General features: G+C 43.6%; 1 protein-coding gene across 8 annotated transcripts in view; it reads right to left on the bottom strand.

The window, feature by feature from the left end:
* Nucleotides 1–15,896, bottom strand: part of PAQR8 (progestin and adipoQ receptor family member 8) — a 38,489-nt gene extending 22,593 nt beyond the window's left edge. For 2 of the 8 annotated variants that reach the window (XM_049716338.1, XM_049716340.1), the window contains exons 1-2: nt 15,732–15,896; nt 8,850–8,875 (exon numbers count right to left, since the gene is read on the bottom strand). In XM_049716338.1, the coding sequence (XP_049572295.1) occupies nt 8,850–8,875 (26 nt within the window). In that variant the 5' untranslated portion in view covers nt 15,732–15,896. Of the gene's footprint in view, nt 1–8,849; nt 8,876–13,426; nt 13,891–14,712; nt 15,275–15,731 lie in introns of those variants that run through there. The other 6 variants (XM_049716337.1, XM_049716339.1, XM_049716342.1 and 3 more) reach the window with 6 other exon arrangements.
* Between the last annotated feature and the right edge of the window lie 6,792 nt (nt 15,897–22,688).

The following is a 22,688-nucleotide window of genomic DNA, read 5'->3' as shown; positions in this document are numbered from 1 at the left end:
ATACTAAAAGTATACTGGCTTTTACCTTCCTTGTTTCTATGTCAAAATCTCAATCTTGGCTTTGACCATCATATATATATATGAACCTCCATGGATGAACCTGGAGGACATTATGCTAAGAGATATAAGCCGGAGACAAAAAGACAAATGCTGTATGATTCCACTTATATGAGGTACCTACAGTAGTCAAATATATATATATATATATATATATATATATATATATATATATATATATAGATGTGTGTGTGTGTGTGTATATATATATATAACCTTTATCCAAGCTACTTAGGACATTTTTCTTTTGGCTGAGCCATGAGGCTTGTGGGATCTTAGTTCCCTGACCAGGGATCGAACCCGGGCCCCCTGCAGTGGAAGCACGGAGTCCTAACCACTGGATCGCCAGGGAATTCCCCCTTAGGACCTTTTGAAAGCATTTGCTGAGTTTACTATGTGCCATTATTATGTTCAATATTATTCAGATGGAAATTCTGAAGCACCTGGAGTTTAATTTGTTTTTGACAGCTCACAAGAAATCCATAAGAAAACCAAGGAGAGAACCCGTAGTACACAGAAAACTTAGTCATTACATGGAATGGGGCTTATTTAATGCCCACAAGGTTATCTCTGCTCAGCTGTAACAAAGATACCTCAAAATGAATACAACCCACAGAGAGAATTGAGCTTCCTCCACTAAACCTATTTCTATCCCATGTTCCTTGTTTCTGTTCAGTAAATCGCTTCAGCCAGGTGCTCAAGTCAGAAACCAGAGATATATTTTTCCCTCATCTTTACCTGGTGCTCCTCTTTATCTAGTCGCCAGTAATAGTTATTATAGTAACTCAGTATAAGGAGCACTTACTCTACGCTGGGCACCGTTCTAAGTTCTTTGCATGTTATTAACTCACAATCATTCCTCACAACTCTATGACATGGGACTTATTCTTCCTACCTACTGTACAGATGAGGAAAGAGGTTAAGTGTCTTGCCCAACGTCACCTAGACAGGAAGTAGTGGAGCCAGAATCCAGAACCAGGTAGGCTCACTCCAGAGGCCATGCCCTGAATGTCTACCCTATTCAGGAAGTGCTTTCTATTCCAATCTCATTTATTGAACATCATTCTAAAATGCATTAGTTCACTTTCCTAAATGTGTAAGTGATAATTTTGATAATTCAGAACTGTCCAGGTCCTTCATCTCCTTCTGGATGTCAGTGGTCATGATGCAGCTTGGATGATGGAGGTACCAATGGTCAAGAAGACTGGACGGTGCCTGTGGTGAACCTAAGGATTTACTGGGAAGTTGTTTTTAAATAAAAGTTCTAACAGGACTTTATTTTCTTGTGTTTTGATGTTTTTGTCTTCAAAGTAGAATATGTCAGTAAATATTAGTTTAAGTGAAGACTTTGATTAATCAAAGCTACCCTGAAGTAGATACTCGGTCATTAATATCAACAAGCCACAGCCATTATAAACACCATTAAGAAATAGACAACTTCTCCTTCTTTGAAGTTGTATTGATCTTGGAGGTAAAGTGAGCTGCAAGGCAGAAGGCCCAAATCCTACTCTCCTCAAATTAAATGAATCACATACTTAAAAATAAACCACAATCCTTCTGGCACCAGTAGCGCCATCTGTAAACTTAGAATATTAAAGGCCAACAATTTGATATTTCTGAATTAAAGTTGAAGGAAAAAAAAAAAAAGAATGTCATTACAAGCCTAAGACAAGATGACTACAGGTCCAAAAAGTGTCACTTCCAAGTTTTAAGCTTATTCAGTGTCTAATAGCCAATTATATAAGCTCACCATCAAGTCAGCATTCAAATAAGATGCTTTTAAACTCCAAAGAGTGCGTTCTCAAGTCCCAGGGTGCCGGTAGAAAACAAAAGACACAGTACCAGCCAGAAGCTATTCCAGCAAGTTCCACAGATCATATGGTCTTGGGAAGAGACAAGCACTTATTGTTACGAGAAAAGTTCAAGGTCAGCACAGTACTTGCAGTTCCACTGCCCCAGTGCTCCCTTCCACAAAGGATTGTAGTATCTACTGAAAAGTTGCAATTATTCCCCAGCTCGCTATTTCAGCCTCACAGGCCACTTATCCACACCAGAGAATTCAAATACTTTGGACGTTCCTGAATAACAACAGCAAATGATGTTTTTTGGCTTATTTTATATGATGTCCTAAAAGACGGAGAAAGTAAAGAATAACAGTAAGCCAGGGGCTTCCCAGGTGGCGCAGTGGTTGAGAGTCCGCCTGCCGATGCAGGGGACACGGGTTCGTGCCCCGGTCCGGGAAGATCCCACGTGCCGTGGAGCGGCTGGGCCCGTGAGCCATGGCCGCTGAGCCTGCGCGTCCGGAGCCTGTGCTCCGCAACGGGAGAGGCCACAACAGTGAGAGGCCGCAAAAAAAAAAAAAAGTACACACTTAGGAGAGGGATTCTAAATCTAACCTGATTTTTTGAAAAATACCTTTAGAATACTTGGTCAATCTAATGCGTTCTTTGACCTATACGGTTTTCCCCCTCTCCCGTCCTCTGCCCTCACTATACTGTTGAGATTTCTGAAATGGAAAAAGTACCTCTGCCGGTCCTTGCTGGTAAGTCAGAGCACTCCAAAATGAGCTTTTTCTTGACGTTTTCTTGTAAAAGAATGTACTGTTGATTAAAGCAAGAGAAAACCACACTCACGCACACCAGCCTGATCTTAACCTCCCAGACAGCAGCTCGGCATCCTCTGTTAACCATCCTGGAGACAGCCAGGCCTGCAGCAGCCCTTGCAGCTTCTGCCTGACCAGCTTATCAGAGGGTAACAATTTCTGGTGACTACAGATGGGCCCAAACCATTCCTTACAGCCCTGTACATTATCTATAATATGGTCATAAATACTTATAACATCTTCTGTCAAGGAAGTCCTGTTGCTTCACAGGCATTATCTTAATGCCCTCCAAATGTCTTCAAACGGATGTTAGTCAGCTGAGAGTGAGTTAATTATAACCAGGCACTAAATTTCTCCTTGCATCTCATTAAACTACACTGAATCTAAATTCAACTTAATACAACTGCTCTACCAGATTAGGAACTCCTAAAGGACAGGCTTTGGGCTCCCATTTCCTTTATATTCCCCTTGGGCATTAAACATTCTGGTTCTCCATAAAAAGGATGACTTTAATTAGTCTTACTGACTCACCAACCAAATTACAAACCCAATCTACAAACCCACTATGGGTTGGAAAGGAAGAGTCACGACCTGCAATTCCTCCGTGAACCATCAATGTTTAAAACATTTTCCCCATCATCTGCTTTCCAGAAAGGGCTTAGCATGCTTGAGTGGTGACACATCCCCTCCCTTTAATCTGATTCTTGGTGAAAGAGGAGAGAGCTGGTCCCTTGCTGTTAGGGACCCAATGTGACCACAGGCAGAAAGGCTCAAGAGATTTTAGTGTGGGAAGGGCTTTAAAGACCACTTACTTAGGAAAGGGCACAGAGGTGTCAACCCTAGGCCACACTCTTGGTAACTGGCTTCCTGGGGTCCCGCACTGAGAGGCATTCAGGCCCCGGCGAGCTCCAGAGAAGATGCTGTGATCGATGTACAAGTCTGCCACCGCTCCTGGGGGACACCAGGCTCAGAAGGGGGCCGTGGCACAAAGCCATGTATTTGCCATCCCTGAGCTGACTCTATGATGAAGAGCTAGCAACTCACAGTCTACTATTTTCCTTAGTTTTCAAAAAGTAGAAGTCCCAGCAATCATAAAAAATTATTTCAGGGACCTCCCTGGTGGTCCACTGGGTAAGACTCTGTGCTCCCAATGCGGGGCCCAGGTTTGATCCCTGGTCGGGAAACTAGATCCCACATGCATGCTCCAACTAAGAAACCCGCATGCTGCAACTAAGAAGTCCACATGCCGCAACTTTAAAAAAAAAAAAAAGATCCCACGTGCCACAACTAAGACCTGGTGCAGCCTAAATAAATAAATAAATAATTTCGAAGATTTGCAACAGCAAAGGTTTAAGGAAAACAGATGTTCCCTGAAAAAGACACAGGCTGAGGTCCTCACGGACCCAGAAATTGTTACCGTCTGATAAAGTGGTCTCATGGTGTTCCCAGAGAGAGTCAAAGGTGGAATTTCTAGGCTCGTCTTCACCTGCACCCTGACAAGGACCACCATTTAGTGCTTCACAGGAGAGGATTAAGAAGGGCTGGGTAGTCCTCCAGTGATTACATGGCTTCTGTGATTGGACTTCATGGGGAAGGGGGTAAGAAAAGAAACTGAGGTTTGAGAATCACTTAAAAGTCAGCGATTCCCAAAGCCAAAGGAAAAGTAGTAAACAGAAAAGTCAGTGTGATGCTTGTTTTGATAGGAAAAAATGGAGAATCAATTTCTTGAACTTGAACTAGCAAAGCTCCTTGATCAGCCAATCAATAGTATTCATGTGTTTTCTGCTCTGTTCTTAACCCTGATGGGCCAAAAGGGTAGCCACAAGGCAAATGACACGGTTCCTTTCCCCACCAGCTTATATAATCCCTCTCCCTCTCCCCTGAGGTGGGCTTGGACGCCTGAGGCCAGGTCAGATCTCTGGAGAGACAGGTGGCCTCCCAACATCTACTCTGTGTTGTCAGCCAACCGCTCCCAGGTGAGGGGAACGTTTTTTGGCAGCAACCGTAGTACACAGCAGGCAAGATACCTTAAGGAAAGGCCAGGGAGAGGAGGCAGACATGTGATTCTGGAGACAAATAAACACAATTAGCTGTGCTAGAAACGAACTGAAAAGACTCAGTGGGAAGACTATGATTCCTTCTGCCAAGACAGAAAACCAGAGGAAAATTCATTTTAAAAGAAACCTTTTACTTCCCTTGGCAGCCAGAGCACGTCATATTCTCTGTGAAGTCCTTTTCATTGTGGGTTTCTCCACCCTTTCAAACACTAGCACGATAAGGGTTTGACTGCTTTGTCAGATTTGCTGCCCAAAGAGGATCCATTAATATTTCAGGCCAGTCCTTTCATTCCTTGAGATGACAAGTCTAAGACTTTCACAGCCATTCTAACCCTGTGCACCTAAAGAGACCCTGCTTGCAGCAATGACTGGGTGGTTGAATTCACAGAAATCAATAGTGTTGTCCCTGGGAGTTTATTTTCCTGCTTCCAGGATCCAGTTCCACAGTGTAGGATTAGCTAGAGCAGAGGGGTCTAATGGCTACCTTAACACAGTGTGGTGGTTAACAGGACAGGCTTTGGAGTTAGGCAACTTGGGTTTGAATCCTGACTCTGCCTTGGATGACCTTGGGCAAATAATTTAACCTCCTTGTGTCTCACTGTCTTTACCTATAAAATAAGGATAGAGTGGTACCTAATAGGGTTGTTGTCATGTTTAAAGAATTATGATAAAAGAGCCCTCATCTTTTAGAAATGCATTCTGAAATGCTCCCAAATCATGAAATGGTGGCTTGGGTTTGCTTCAAAATCATTTGGAGGTAAGGTGTATGTAGAGAAGTTGGCCATGAGTTGGTAATTGTTGAAGTTGGGGATGGGCACATGGAGGTGTATTCTACTATTCTGTGCACCTCTGTCTGTCTGAAATATTCTATAATAGAAAGTTTAAGAGAGAGAGAAGATAATACAGGTAAAACTGCTAGCACACATGTGCTCAACTAATGCAATCTGTCCTAGATCAGAGAGGGTCTTGAAGCTGTCATTTCTAGGTTCAAAAGGAACCAGGATCACAGCTTGCCTCTCTAGAGACATGAGTTGGCTCTGGGGCCAGCAAGATGGGGGGTCAGGGGGTTGCAACTGAGAACTTCACTGTCACTCTAGGCCATCCATTATTGCCCAATCTTTTCATCATCAAACCTGTTTTTTTTTTTGTTTTTTTTTTTTTGGCCAAACTGTGAGGCATGTAGGATCTTAGTTCCCTGACCAGAGATCAAACCTGTGCCCCAGCAGTGGAAGCGCGGGGTCTTAAGACTGGACCACCAGGGAAGTCCCATGAAACCTGTTTTAAAGTGATTATTATAAGTTCTCCATGCTTTGAAAGTTTTCTAAATCAACAACATCCATTAAATGATTCATCACCCTGTATCTTTCAGCCAGATACACCTAATCACAGGCCAGAGTTTAGATGAGCTGGCAGGTGGCTCCAAATGAAGCTACTATCACCGCAGCCTAAAGCAAAGGACTTTCAAGTTTTAATGGTCTGTGCAGCTGTTTGACACACATATACAGTATGTGGTTTTGTAGGCATATGAAATCATGAAGACGGGCTCAACACACTACCCCCAGCCCCTGCCCCCCTGAGCCTATGCTTTCAATAGGTTCAGGGAACCACATATATAAATTTAGTAACTCCGAGCTTCCGGAATCCCTTAAATAGGGTGATGAGCTGGGCGGACAGGAAATCCCACCCTGGACCCATTCCAGGTTACAGATGCATTGTAAGGGAGCCCTTTATTAAACCCAAACTCATCTGCCCCAGGCCCTCTCAGAAATGAGGAATCTGTAACCAGCTCTGATACTTACTAACTGTAGTGGCCTTGAGCAAGCCACTTCATTTCTTTTTCTCATTGGTAAACTGGGATCTCTCTCTCCTAAACTTGTTTCGGGGAGTAGAGATAAGGTTAAAAAAAAAAAAGCGCATTGCACAATGCCTGACACACAGGAATTGTTCAATACACAGTAGGTATTTTATGTTTCTGTATGCCTTCATGCACACGTGGGTGTATTATCATTACCCCCTTTGGAATTAGGTCAATATATCTAGACACGATGGTCCTCCAGGCCATAAGACATATCACAGCCACATAATTATAAATAGTTTTTTTTTTTCTTTCATGGGACAAAATTGTGCACGTACTTCATGAATTAACCTGAACCTCTTCGCCACAATGAGATTTGATGAACCAGTTTCTACCTGCCTGAAATGCTGCCCAGTTTCAATGAAATTCTTGGTGCTTTACCTGAACCTGTCTGTTTGGGTGACATTCTACCACTGCAGCCAATTCCAACCCAAGCATTAGCCCATGCATGAAACTGACTAATGCTACTTTATAAAGTGCTCAGGCTTCCTGGCAACTCAAGAGAACAATACTGATGCCCTTATCTTGCTTAAGTGCAGGAATAGAAAAGCTAAGATGAGACTCCTGGAATGAATTCTTTGGACGGAGTGAAATACACCAGGGAGAATATAAATTTCCTAATTCAAGAGCCACTACACTCATCATTGATTTCACATCCTCCTCCTTTTTCTTCCATATTTTGTACAACCAATTTGAGTCTAAAAGGAAAATGAGAAGATAGTTTTCACCAACAAAGTTTCATTTCTCACAAAAGTACGATCTACAGGCAATATTCAGCAGAGTATGTGTATTTTCATTCCATCTTCAAGTGGTTTGGGTAAGGGTAGCCCTTCTCCAGTTTCTAGACTGTAGACTTATCTTGAACCTCTTGGGAAATTCTCTCAGACTCCAAAGAGCAGGTGCAAGAATAGGGCAAATACATAGTTTCAAGCTACTGGTGAAAAGCAACAAATTATCTATTCCTTAAGAATTGAGGGTTTTTTTTTCTTCTTTGCTTTTCTTAATCTTGGACTACATCACCCTAAGATGCCTTTAATGCTAGTGTCTCAAGACCAACAAAAACCTCTTAAATCAATAACCCTAGCTCTGATCTCCTTTAGGTTCTTACAGTCCCTACCAGCTCAGCCTGGAAAGGGGGGAGAGCTCGGTTCTTCTCTGGGTGTGTTCGTCTCGAAATCTTGAAGTCTCCCATTACCTCTATCATAGACTAACATTTATTATAATTATTATTAATTCACTCATTCAACAAGCCCTGCTCTGCTACAGTATGGAGTCTTCGTCACATAAGGCAACAGGGTCAGTTTATTAGCAATCTAGATGGCTTGGAGCTTGTACCCTTCCAGACACGCTGAGGACGAAAGACTTCCCTAAGCCCCAGGCTTAACTCAACCTGATTGTCCAACCCAGGTGACTTCCAGCAGAGGGCGGTTCCCCACCTTTGGGGAAGTGGGGTTCTGAATGTCACGTGGGATAACATGAGGTCTTTTTTTTCTTTTTTAATTAATTAATTTATTTTTTAAACATCTTTATTGGAGTATAATTGCTTTACAACGGTGTGTTAGTTTCTGCTTTATAACAAAGTGAATCAGCTATACATGTACATATATCCCCATAACATGAGGTCTTATTCTTCCACTCTAAGCTCCTGAGTATAGCCAACCAGCACCTTCTACTTACACATGGCCTGAGCTTCACTTCAGCTCTGTGCACAGGTATGAAAAGCCTTGAGGAATCCTTTCCCCACCTACCTCTGAAGCAAAACATCCTCCCTACAACTCAACTCCAAACTGTCACCTCTGTAGGGGCAGGGACTGCATTTGGGTTCAACATTCCATCTTTACCCCGTGTTCAGCATAGACCCTGGCCCTGGTAAGCCCTTAATACTGATGAATGAATGAACAAACAAACGAATGAACAAACAAGATATCCTTTGCTTCTCAGACCACTTCCCAGAAGTCCATCAAATCTCACTCCACAGGGTCACTGTTCAGGTTCCTTCTCAGCCAGGACTACCCAGGCCACACATAAGGTTGGCACTCCTAACCCCCAGGTTGCTCAAGGGTCAACTGTACATTTCCTGACATCAGTAGATGTTCAGTCAATAGTTATTATTTTGATGTATTATTTGAAGTTGCATCAAGTTCATGCTCCATCTACATCAGAAGAGACAGAAAGGTGTGGTGGATGGAGCCCTGTAGCAGTAATCGGAAGCTACTCAACCTGGGTTTGAGTCCCTGTTTTTGCCCTTTTCTCACTGTGACTTTGACAAATTTCTTACCATCTCCAGCCCCAAGTTTCCTTCATCTGTTAAAAAAAAAAAAAAAAATCAATATGATATCTGCCTTCCATGCCTCACAGGGTGGTTGCAAAAGTTGTATCTGACAAGGTATATAAAAGCACTTTGAAAACTGTCCAGCAGGGCTTCCCTGGTGGCGCAGTGGTTGAGAATCCATTTGCCAATGCAGCAGTCACGCGTTAGAGCCCTGGTCTGGGAAGATCCCACATGCCACGGAGCAACTAAGTCCATGTGCCACAACTACTGAGCCTGCGCTCTAAAGCCTGCGAGCCACAACTACTGAGGCCCACACGCCTAGAGCTGGTGCTCCAAAACAAGTGAAGCCACGGGAATAAGAAGCTCGCACACCGCAACGAAGAGTAGCCCCCGCTAGCTGAAAGCCTGCATGCAGCAACAAAGACTCAACACAGCCAAAGATAAATAAATAAATAAATTTATAGAAAAAGAAAAATGAAACCTGACTTGGTTCTGTACACAATGGGTTCAAAAGCCAAAGCTGTCTATTTAAAGCATAGTCCCTGGATTTACCAACCAGGCATAATACTAAGAGTTACCATTTACGGGGCACCTCTGTGAGCTAAGTACTTTATATACACCATCTCACCTATTCCACAATAGCACTTCAGACTTGCATTTTATAGACACTCAGGTTAAGGAACTCACTCAGGGTTGTTCCAGGATGCTAACCCAGGTTGGCCCCCACTCCAGGTCCCTTGCTCTAGTCTAGGGTCTCTCAGCGCTACTGACATTTGGGGCTGGAAAATTCTTTGTTGTAAGGGGATGTCCTGTGCATTATACTATACCTAGCAGAATCTCTGGCCTCTACCCATTAGATGTCAATAACATCTCTCCTCTTCCCAGCTGTGAAAATCAAAAACATCTCCAGACATTGCCAAATGTCCTGGTGGGTTGGGGGGCGGGCGGATGCAAAAACACAGCCACTGCTCTTTATTAAGAACCACTGCTCTAGTCTAAACCACGCTGCTGTATTGTTTTCTGGGTGTAAACCACCATTCAGAAGAGAGATAGAGCAAGGGCCAAACACCGCTATGGAGGTGATAATCAGAACACTCTGGGAAAGTATGGAACAACAATAATAGCCCCCTATCCTATGGTTATACAGTGATCCCTCAGTATCTGTGGGGGATTGGTTCCAGGACCCTCCTCAGATACCAAAATCTGTGGATGCTCAAGTCCATTATACACAATGGCATAGTATTTGCATGTAACCAACCCACATTCTCCCATATACTTTAAAACATCTCTAGATTACTTATAACACCTAATACAATGTAAATGTTATGAAAATAATTGTAAATACAATGTAGATGCTATGTAAAGTAAATGCTACATAAGTAGTTGCCTGCGCATGGCAAATTCAAGTTTTGTTTTTTGGAATTTTCCGGAATTTTTTTCCTAAATATTTTCCAATGTTTATTTCAATTCACAGTTTAAGGCAAGACAAGAAAATTTTAAACATGAAATTTTTCTCTGCCCTTTGGCCTCCTCCCTCCCCTCTACCGTGCATTGTGCATCTGCATTATGCATTAACCAGACTCCCCAGTGGCAGAAACACCTGTTCAAACATAAAGATCAATTGTTCTTCTGACAGCCACCTAACTCTTTAGAAGATAACATTCCTTTGTCAATCCTTAAGGGGTCATAATAACACACCCTCACCTTATACCTGCAGACATCTTTGGGGAGCTTTCTGTACAATACCAATATATCATTTCCCTTAAAGACAGCGATTGATGCAGAACAGACTGCTGAGATGACCTGGGGAGATACTGGGCCACACCTAATGGAAGCTCTTCACTTAAATACTTATGACCTTGTTAACGTTACTAGCTATATTACTCGTATTCTGCCTATTGTACAGGATTATTGTTTCTTGCATTACCAAATGTGTGACTGAGCCTCCAATAAAATTAATGATGATTAGTCAACTTGAAACGACTGATCAAAGATATAGTTCTACAAAATCAATGATTATAATAGTGTAACTCTAGATGTGGGAAGAAGCAACAAGAGGGAACCATTTCCTGGACCATAACGGAATGTAAGACAGGTGATCCAGAGGCTTTTGGCCACTGGTAACAGGGCCTAGTCCAGTAATAGCACACTGAGTGGCACAAATCCTCGCCTGACCTGGGAATGAGCATTCCTAGCGCTGTGGGACAAAGTGCTCACGAAATGCCTCCTAAACCTTGGTCAAAATTAAGACTAAAAGGGAAGGGAGTGTAAGACGAAGAATGTTGCCACCGTCCATTTCTACAAGGAACAAGTCATTGGCCGCTGCAGTCGCTGACCTATGCAGAACACCCTGAAAGGAATTCAGGGCGAAGGTCAGGATGAAGCCTCTTGTGCTGCGGGAAAACTGACAGAACCGGCCCTCAGGTAGTTAGATATTTTCAGGAGAAAATTTTATGAATCCAGTGTTTTGCATCTTCCCATACTTAGAGGAGCACTAAAACCATTAACTAAGGTACCTGTTCCTCGCAAATAGCAGTCACCTCTACCAAGATGCGTGCTTGGTTGCACGTACCCCCTTCTCCAAAGTCACACCTATACTGGCCTCCCCCTTTACCTCTTCGGAACAGTCCTCAGAGCTCTCTGAGAGACTGTCCCCTGGGTTATAATCCTCAGGTTGGCTCAAATAAAGATTTTCCATTTCTTTCTCAGATTGACTATGGATTAATTTTTTTTAACATCTTTATTGGAATATAATTGCTTTACAATGGTGTGTTAGTTTCTGCTTTATAACAAAGTGAATCAGCTATACATATACATATATCCCCAACTATGGATTAATTTTTTTGACATTTCCATCCACAGTTGGTTGAATCTGAGGATGCAGAGCGCCCCCCCCATCCAGCCCCCACAGGGAAGGCAGACTGTGTATCACTTTACAATTCACTAAATACTTTTAGAGCCCTTATCTCCTTTTATGGCATGTGAGTGCATAGCAGGATCTAATCCACGTCAAAAAATATGAACACTATTGAGAGATCTATATACTTAACCTTCTCCAAGAAATTGAGGGAAAAGAACATGCAGTGAAATCCATATTAATCCTTAGCCCTATAAGCCATTAGGAGAAAAAATACTCTTGCTAATGCATTGTCCTAAGAGAGCACATTATGTGAAATTCTGGAGGAAGAAATCTGTTTCTTATACCTCTGTCTCCTGAACAAACTTCGCTGAAATGCAGAGAACTCTCACTAAATGTCAAACATTCCATGAAACCTCTATTTCATAGTAACCCCGAACCATTGGATTAAAAATTATGATAAAATTATTTGTATGCAAGTATTTTTAATAAAATTCATAAATCTGCAAAAGATTAAAGTCGATATTTATGGAAGAGCTGAGAACATAGTTCCAGGTTCTTCCTCCCTATCATTTAAAAAAAGCAGAACAAAACTCCAGTTTAACTGAAACAAACGTTCCCCAGAATCATCCCTTTCAATATATGCCAAGAAAACTATAGCTACGTTGTTAGAATAATATTTTATTGGATCAAGGGAAAAAATTATAGGAGAAGCTTTTAAACAATTTTCCTTCAGCTTTTGACCAAACTCTTACCTAACACACAATCAAAACAGGACTGTTCGTTTTTTAAAATATCAGAATTCAAAATAAAGTAGCTAGCTCTGGTTGCAGTAAAGGTGACTGTTTAAAAACTCCTGAGAGGCTAGGAGAGTAAAAACCAGGTGTTCTCATTGACATGTTGATTTGCAAAGCCCAGCCAAAGGGAATGTCATTACTTGGAAATGATACATTTCTACATGGCTTAAAAGGAATTTTAATACAAAACTATCAATAAGCACTATTAATAACACAAAGAGCAAGACTTTATGTATGGGGCACTGATCTCAGGGCTCTATATGCATAATCTTATTTCATCTTCATCACAGTCCCATGAGGTACCTACTCACTATATCTTCATTTTAGGGTAGAAAAACTGAGGCCAAAAGAGATGAATAGCTTGTCCAAGATCACAGCTAAATCAAGATTCAAGCCATGGCTCTATGAAGCTTTGGGTTAACAACCTGAAAAAAAATTGGGAATTTATGGAACCAATGGCAGAAAAAGGATATGTTAATTTTTCACGCTGTGTGCTATGGAAGCACAAAACTGAAACGGATTTTCGGAAATCATTCTCTTCCGCTTGATTCTATACAGATTCTTGCGCATAAAAACTCAGGTACCAGGCATTAATGACCCATGGGGTAAGTGACTTTCTGACTACATTTTTTTCTGAAAAAACAAGTCTTTTGTTCATCTTGCTTTCTGTAAAAATGCAAAGGGATGGAAACTGCCTGGTAAAGAGTACATGGAAGGGGAAAAGAAGGGCTTATTTCCTCCAGCCCAATAAGCCACAAGGTATATAGCAAGGTACTATAGGGCCAGTTTTTTACACACATGCCAGAGCACGAACATCCAAATGAAGGTTGCATTTCACAGCAACTACTTTGCAATCCTAAACACATACATATACTCTTTACTGGATGACCCCTGTAGACCTGCTAGTCCTTCAAGAAGACTTTCATTACCTTAATGGACATACTTCCTATTACAACCTCGATTCTCCACCACAGTTGGCTCCACACAGTGCTTGGCTGCTTCCCAGCTTCAGAAGGTTTGCCATCACAGAGGCAATTCAGTCACCGTGTTGCCAGCTCTGAAGGCAACTCCAAAGCCGGAGCTCCAAAATTATTCTCAGCAATGACAGCATCACTAGAATTAGTACACAGCTGGCCAAGCCGAGGCTTCTGAAGGGGAGAAACATGCATTTATTTGAATGTATAAATACTGGCGTATTTATCCTAACATTTGGATAAAGAATTGGAAGAATCAGCTAGCTCTACGTCCAAGTGGATAAATATGCTAACGCAATAATAATAATGCAGATTTTGGTTCAAGGTTCTGACCACCCCCTGGTGAAAATAAAAGAAAAGCTTCTCCTGAAATGATACCTGTGAAATGAATAGATCACTCTTCCACTAACTTGCATAATTACTGAAGAGCTTTCCTTTTCATGAAGGGGGGGAAAAAAAAAGGGCCCAACATATGCTAGTTGCCAAAAATCTTTGGTCCTCCCAGGAAGCTCAAATCTCAGTGTGCATCAGAAGATGGACCTATATCTAGAGCAGAAAAGAAAGGGAGTGGGAGGCATCTCTCACCCACTGCCCCTTAAAGCCTAGGAACCTTCTAAGGGAGAAATCCACTTAACAGGATTCCCAGGGCCCTGGGTCTTCCAGAATTAGCTGTTATATCAAATAATTAAACTAACTACAACACTTAATTAACCATACCGGATATGTTAATATGTCAATATTATTAAACTAATTAAAGGGAGCCAGGCACCCAAGACAAACAACAGAAAAAAACAAACCAGACAGGGTACGGGTCGTTTGTTTATCTTCAGAAAGACTCTAGAATGTCCATCCACTGAGGTCCTAAGCCGCCTAGTGCCCTGCCGGGTGACTTGTTCAAGGGTGTAGCAGCTCAGGGGTGGGTATAGGCTGTGCACATCCTAAGAGGGCAGTCAAGGGCAGTCCACCTTCCACGCAGGTAACTCCTATTAACTCCAGTAAAGGGAGCCCTCGCCAAAAGAAACAATCCAACACAGCACGAGGAGTGTACAGCACTCCTCGTGTTTACTCGGCTGTGGAATGCAATGCATTTGTGGGCGGTTCGGGTGTGCATGTGTGCATGCGAGCGCCTTCCTGATTTTCTTCCAGTTTTTACTCAGAAACTGCCTCTCAAGAGTACAGGAGAGGGGGCAGCAAGTAGCACATGTGCGTCTGAAAATTAAACACACACACGTAGAGCTTACCTGTACATTTGAAAACTCACTCCAGAGCTGTTCTTTTAAGCCCAGACTCTTCTCATCGGATCCCTGGGCAAAATCACTTCTAACCCAGCTCAGAAATACGAGGTGCAACCAAAAGCCCGTCCGGCCCGCGGGTCTCCCTTTTGTGAGTCTGTGCCTGAGGGCCCACAGACGCACAGGGCGCTGCGGTGCCCGCGTGGGGTCAGCGAGGTTCGCCCCTCCCTGGTCCCCCCGCCCAAGGTCCCAACACTCCCCGAGCTCGCTTGGTGCGGGGTCCCAACCTGCCCCCGTCTGGGGTGGCCCGTCTTGCTCTCTCGAGTGGGTGCCCTCTCGAGATTGCCATGACCCCATTCCACCAAGGGGATTGCGTCCCCTAGGCCGAGATGTTTCCTGAGTCCCCGACGCACCCCTCAGCCCGCCACCTCGGACCTCCGCCGCGGCGTTCCGGCCCTCCAACCCCCTATCCTCCAGAACAGAACCCCAGGCTCCCCGCACGACTCCGCTTCCCGCGCCCGCCCTCTCGGAGAAGCCCCCTCCATCTTTCCCCGGAGAAGCCACTCGCCTCGCCCCACCCTACGCTTTCCGGGGCTCCCCTCCCGCCCCGCCCGCCTCGGGCTTCCTCTCTCCGCACTCCCTTCCCGGGTTCTGCTCCCCTCCGCCCGGAGGAGGGCGCCCCAAGAATGCCGACAGGGCACCCCTCATTCCGCAACCCTCCGGACCTCTCCAACGTCAGGATCCTGACCGCTCAGTCCTCCAGGCTCGGGCTTCGGGACGCCCCAACTTCGCCTTCCTGACCCGCCGCCTCGCCCTCAGGGCTCCCGGACTCCCCAACCCCGGGGCACTGACTCCCCGCCCCCGGGCTCGGGTTTCTCCACATCGCGACGCTCCTCCGGGCTGGGGTCTGGGGCTCCCCATCGTCGCGAGCCTGACATCCCCGAGCTTGCGCCCGGGGTCTCCCCACAGCCCGGTCCTGACGCGCCTCCCGCCCCGCCCCGCTCCGCGCCGCCCGCCCCGTGACTCACCGGCAGCGGCGGCCGAGCCCGTGCACTCAGCCCAGCCCGCACTCCCGGCCCGGGGTCCCGGCTCTCAGCTTCCTGGAGGCTGCAGAGTCTGAGGCCAGCGCTTCTCAGTGGAGCAGCAGGGAAGAGGGGACCGCGGGGGGCGGGCTCCGCCCGGCTCCGCCCCTTCCCGACCCGGGGGCGGGATGCGCAGACCCGCGGGCCCACGGCCGCCGCGGGTGCAGCCGGCGAGGAAGTTGACTTACGCCTCTTCCTTCCAGCCCGGTGTTAGGTCCGCGCAGCCCCCATAAAGGCCCAAGGGGACGGGAGAAAAAGAGACTAGTCTACCGCTGTCCTGTTCTTTCCAAAACACATCCCAGGGGGGCACTGCCGAAGTCTTTCGGGAGGGGGAACAAACAACAAACTTCATCTTTTATCTTAAGACTGAATTCAATCTACTCTCACCACCCGAATCTGCACATTAAGGGTCATTCTGCCTATGAAATCATGTTTTGACACACCCAGGAGGGCTCTTGCAGACACACTTTCACACCCCTAAGATACACCCTCGAAGGACTTATGCACCACAGGAACACACCTCTTATACTGACATGCTAGCACCCACTTCTATACTCCTGTCTCTTCTAGCGGGTACCGATAACAGTGACCTACTTAAACAAGGGGGGGAGGGGTGGTCAGGAGAGGAAATTCCACATTTGGTCCCAGACTCGTCCTCCCCACCCACAATGCTGTCCATATTTTACCATAAGAAAAATACACTTAAGATATAGGAGCATCGGTACATCCCTGGCGGCCCAGGAGTTCAAGACTCCGCACTCCACTGCAGGGCGCTCGGGTTTGATCCCCGGTGGGGGAATTAAGATCCCGCATGCTGCGCCACGTCAATTAACATATCAAATTGGCTTTTCTGTTAAAAAAGCAGTCTTCATTATCCGGAAAAAAAGAGAGGCCCATCAGATCCTCGGAGGATGGTCCACACCAGCGGTGTTCTAAGAGATTCATTTAATTCATTCCATGACTCTGCTGAGACAGGCAGGCCCGACTCTTGTCTGTTGAAACCTGGCACTTTTCCATTATATACTGTATGAAATCACTTATATGTGGAATCTAAAAAATAATACAAACAAATGTATATGCAAAACAGAAACAGACTCACAGGTATAGAAAACAAACTTGTTACTGAAGAGGAGGGGCAAGATAGGCCTATGGGATTAAGAGATTCAAACTACTGTGTATAAAATAGATAAGCAACGAGCATATACTGTATAGCACAAGGAATTATAGCCATTATCTTGTAATAACTTAGAATATATTCTTCAAAAATACTGAATCACTATGCTGTACACCTGAAATTAATGTAATATTGTAAATCAACTATACTACAATTTAAAAAATTGAGATCGGGCTTCCCAGGTGGCTCAGCGGTTAAGAATCCACCTGCCAGTGCAGGGGACACGGGTTCGGAGCCCTGGTCGTGGAAGATCCCACATGTCACGGAGCAACTAAGCCTGTGCGCCACAACTACTGAGGCCACGTGCCACAACTACTGAAGCCCACCCGCCTAGAGCCCGTGCTTCACAACGAGAAGCCACTGCATTGAGAAGCTCGCGCACCGCAAGGAAGAGTAGCCCCCGCTCGCCACAACTAGAGAAAGCCTGCGCGCAGCAATGAAGACCCAACACAGCCAAAAATAAATAAATAAATATTTTTTAAAAAGGTAACTATCCTTTAAAAAAATAAAAAATTGAGATCAAACCAAAAAGTAACAACAAAAATAAAATTTGCTTTGCTAAATACACATAACAAAATTTAAAACATTTTAATTGTGGTAAAATATGCATAATATAAAATTAACCACCTTAATCATTAAAAAAATATACAGTTCAGTAGTGTTAAGTACTTTCATATCCTTCATGCCTTTTAAAACTACTTGGATCTCATACTGGCCCCTTTCATTTCCTACTCTGAGATGATGGCCCACTTTGGTAACTCTGGAAAAAAGAGTGACCTTATTATTATTTTTGAGTCATTATAAGAGGCTCTTGGATCTTTCATAAAAGAGATGACATAAAATTCATATTTTAAGCCAAGAAAACTTTAAGCATAAACCTTTTTCTCTGTCCTTTGGCCTCCTCCCTCCCCTCTACCATTCATTGTGCATCTGCATTCTGCATTAGCTAGACTCCCCAATGGCAGAAATACCTGCTCAACCATAAATGCCAGTTGTTCTTTGGATGCCAGCCATGTAACTCCTTAGAAGATAACATTCCTTTGTCAATCCTTAAGGGGTCACAGTGACCCACCACTCACCTTGTACCTGCAGATGTCTTTAGTGAACTTTACATACAATAACAATATGTCATTTCCCTTAAAGACAGCTATTGATGCAGAGCAGACTGGCAGACTGGTCGGATGACCTGGGGGGATACTGAGCCACACCTAATGGAAGCTCTTCACTTAAATACTTATGACCTTGTTAATGTTACTAGCTATATTACTTGTATTCTGCCTATTGTACAAGATTATTGTTTCTTGCATTATCAAATGTGTGACTGAGCCTCCAATAAAATTAATGATGATTAGTCGACTTGAAACAATTGCTCAAAGATATAGTTCTACAAAATCAATGATTACAATAGTGTAACTCTAGATGTGGGAAGAAGCAACAAGAGGGAACCATTTCCTGGACCATAACGGAATGTAAGACAGGTGATCCAGAGGCTTTTGGCCACTGGTAACAGGGCCTAGTCCAGTAATAGCACACTGAATAGCTTATCAACCAAATCCTCGCCTGACCTGGGAATGAGCATTCCTAGAGCTGTGGGACAAAGTGCTCACGAAATGCCTCCTAAACCTTGGTCAAAATTAAGACTAAAAGGGAAGGGAGCGTAAGACGAAGAATGTTGCCACCGTCCATTTCTACAAGGAACAAGTCATTGGCCACTGCAGTCGCTGACCTATGCAGAACACCCTGAAAGGAATTCAGGGCGAAGATCAGGATGAAGCCTTTTGTGCTGAGGGAAAACTGACAGAACCGGCCCTCAGGTAGTTAGATACTTTCGGGAGAAAATTTTATGAATCCAGTTTTTTGCATCTTCCCATACTTAGAGGAGCACTAAAACCATTAACTAAGTTACCTGTTCTTCGCAAATAGCAGTCACCTCTACCAAGATGCATGCTTGGTTGCACGTACCCCCTTCTCCAAAATCACACCTATACTGGCCTCCCCTTTTACTTCTTCGGAACAGTCCTCAGAGCTCTCTGAGAGACTGTCCCCTGGGTTATAATCCTCAGGTTGGGTCAAATAAAATTTTCCATTTCTTTTTTAGATTAATTATTGCTTAATTTTTTTTTATCCACAAAAGACAGAATAGTCTCTAGTACATAGAAATTCATAGGTAATGTCCCTCCATGCAACACTCTCATATGGCAACAAAATTTTGACTTGTGGTTTTTCAAAAGCTGGAAAGAGGCCAGATCTTGGATTGCAGTGTTTCCTCTAAAATAAGAATGCTAAACTCTTACAGCAATCCACATTCTATCAGACACAGTGCCCTTTCAGACTGCTCTTGAAAGCCACAGAACAGGCATATGCAACATGATTAAAAAATAAATATGCAAGACTAAGGGGCTATTTTTGTCCCAAGCTCTAAGGAATTAATTTGGTCCATTTTATACTGTGTACATACCACACTGACAGTGTTTTTCTGTCATTTCTACTGTGTGTTTATATAGAATTGCTTTTCCAAGAAGTCCAAAGTGCAAGTGATGACAACATATCCCTAAACTTCATAATTTTATGTAAAGTAGGAAAGGGTAAGAAATGTTAGCCTTACTGTAACATGGAGACATGGAAGTGCGATGTAGTTAAACCATCTGCCTGGAATGTCTGGTATACTCATTTACACTGGTCTATCCTAAAAGAAGACCAACTACAAGACCTACTTGTGAAAACTTACACAAGAAACATAGCTGTTTAAAAGTCCTAGTTATTATTGTTTTCTTTTCACATCTAACAAAAGTCTGAGGGCCATTGACTTCTTTGTGATGTTGGCAGAGAAAAAGAGAGGCACTTTGCGATGAGGTTAGAAGTGTGGTCTTGGAAGTGAGACCATTCTGAGTCTGTGACCCAGCCCCACCACTTAGAGCCTTTGGTAAAGTACTTAACCTTTCTGTGGTTCAGGCTCCTTATTTGTAAAATGGAAATAATCATAGCCACTTCATGCAGTTATTGCTAGAATTGAATGAAAGGCACACATTAGACACTCAGCATTGTGCCTATCACATAATAAGGGCTTGATAAACGTGTGTAAAAAGGCAATAGTTTCATGTAAGTGGTTGCTTATAGGATCCCTGATCCAATTCTACTTGAAGGAAAGATGTAGGGAATGGCATGGGAGGAACTGGGGAAACTTAAAGATCTATATTTTTAGCCTGTCAACTGAAATAAAAACAGATAATGTGAGTTTCAGTTTTATTTGGGGACTTACTGAGGACTATAGCACAGGAGACAGCCTCTCAGATAGCTCCAAGGAACTGTTCTGAAGAGGTCAGTGTCGATGTGATTTTGGCGAAGGGTACACGCAATCAAGCACACATCTCGGAGAAAGGGCTGCTAGTCACGAGGAACAGGTATCTTAGTTAATGGTTTTAGTGCTTTTCTAAGTACAGTATGAGAAGATACAAGAATTTGAGTTCATAAAATTTTCTCCTGAAAACATCCAACTATCTGAGGACCCGTTCTGCCAGTTTTCCCAGAGCACAGAGTGTCCTGAATTCCTTTCAACTTGTACTGCATAGGTCAGCGACTGCAGTGGCTACTGACTTGATTTTTTTTTTTTTTTTTTTTGGCTGTGATGCATGGCATGTGGGATCTTAGTTCCCCCACCAGGGATTGAACCCGCGTCCCTGGCGGTGGAAGCACAGGGTTTTAACCACTGGACCTCCAGGGAAGTCCTGACTTGATTTTTGTAGAACTTGATGGTGACAAACACTCTTTAGCTGGCAAACCCTTAAGTCAAATCTATCTATTCCTTAACATTCCACCATCAGATAGCTGCCCGTACTTAGCTTTTCTATTTATATTCCCTGCCATCTGGCCAACTGGGAAAGTGACCATGACACTAATTTCACCAGTTTCACACACAGGATGCTGATGAGCCGTGGTTGAATCAGATTGAAAATGAAAATAATGATTTTCTTATATTGTGTGTCTATGTTATCTCATTTAATAGTGGAATGATAAGTTTCATTAAAGGCTAGCTTGATTTCATCTGGTGTGGTTCATTCCTTTTAATTTTTTCCCTTTTATATCTTTTCCTTTTTTAAAAAATAAATTTATTTATTTATGGCTGTGTTGGGTCTCTGTTGCTGCAAGCAGGCTTTCTCTAGTTGTGGTGAACGAGGGCTACTCTTCGTTGCAGTGCATGGTCTTCTCACCGCGGTGGCTTCTCTTGTAGCGGAGCACGGGCTCTAGGCGCCTGGGCTTCAGTAGTTGTGGCACGTGGGCTCAGTAGTTGTGGCATGTGGGCTCAGTAGTTGTGGCACGCGGGCTCTAGAGCGCATGCTCAGTAGTTGTGGCACACAGGCTCAGCTGCTCCGTGGCATGCGGGATCTTCATGGACCAGGGCTCGAACCCATGTCGCCTGCATTGGTAGGTGAATCCTTAACCACTGCGCCACCAGGGAAGCCCCTATTTTTTCCCTTTTATTTCTTAATAATAACTATTAATTAACAATTCCGGGAGCAAACCAATTAACACAGGTAGACAAGAGAGACAAGGTGCAGAAATTGCTCCTGGGACCTCAGTAAACCTGAGCATGTTTGAGGTTGTGTGGCATTGCATCTGATCTCCCCTCTAGGTAACTAGTTCCTGGTTGAAGAGTTACCAATGGCAAACTGAAAAAAAATGAATGATAAAGGGACCAAACAGGAAACCTTCATATTATTAATAAAATAACATGAATTGCTAAATCCCAGCAACATTTGATGTGTATAAGGGTTAATTTTAACATTTGTTCCTAAATGAGACTTAAATTTAAGACATACAGTATGTAATTGGATCAATTGGATCAATTGTAAATTACCATTTACAATTACAGTATGTAATTGTAAATGGTAATTTAAAGGCAAATAAACATGTGGATATTAAAATATGAGGCCTTTTCTTACTCTTCAGTAGAAATTTGCAACTAAAAATCCTCAGAGTAAAAAGCCCCAATGGCTCCCCTCTTCAAAGGTCCTGAAAACTGTGTTTCTTCCATTCACTTTGCTCCTGATTCTTAATCATTATATCCTGGGGTAGGAGTGTGGGGGTGGGGGTGGGGGTAGGGGATGGGGAAAATCAGAAAAATTGAACTTCAAAGACTGATGTCAAAAGTTTTGAGAAGTAAACGTTTTTCAGTCTGCCCAACTCCAATTCAATTCAGACTGAGTTCTAAACGAAGATTTTGGAAGGAAATTTCTCAGATTTACTAAAGAAAGAAAGCCATGTGAATTTACCCAGGATGGAAAACTGAGGTTGAACCTTTGGACTTTGCCACTCCTTCGTTGGTGTCTTGCTAGGGGTGGTACATACCCTCTGATGGCTCATTTTGGTCAATCAAATAGGCCGATGAGCAAAGCCATCCACCATCCTCTGTTGAACAGCTGGGGCTCAGAATCCCCTGCAGTGGCAGTGTTCAGTCCATAGATTTTTAGCTGATTTCTGTCTGGAGAACTTATCTTGGCTCTCAGTTCCTTTAAATAGGATGGAAAAATGAAAACGGCAATTTTGGACAAGAAGAGTAACAATTGCACTATTCATGCTTGATTCTGGTTTGGTTTCAGAGTTTTAATGATTTAAAAAAGAAAAAAAAAAGCATTGCATCAATTGACCAGTTTAATTCAGCTGGTGTTTACTGAGTCTCTTTTCACTGCTTAGGGGGGAGCTAGGGGGCAGAACTGGCCTGTCCAGATGAG

Source organism: Orcinus orca, chromosome 10, assembly GCF_937001465.1.
Source record: "Orcinus orca chromosome 10, mOrcOrc1.1, whole genome shotgun sequence".
Classification (NCBI taxonomy): Eukaryota; Metazoa; Chordata; class Mammalia; order Artiodactyla; family Delphinidae; genus Orcinus; species Orcinus orca.
The sequence above is the reverse complement of the archived record's forward strand: the minus strand, read 5'-3'. Positions and strand labels throughout refer to the sequence as shown.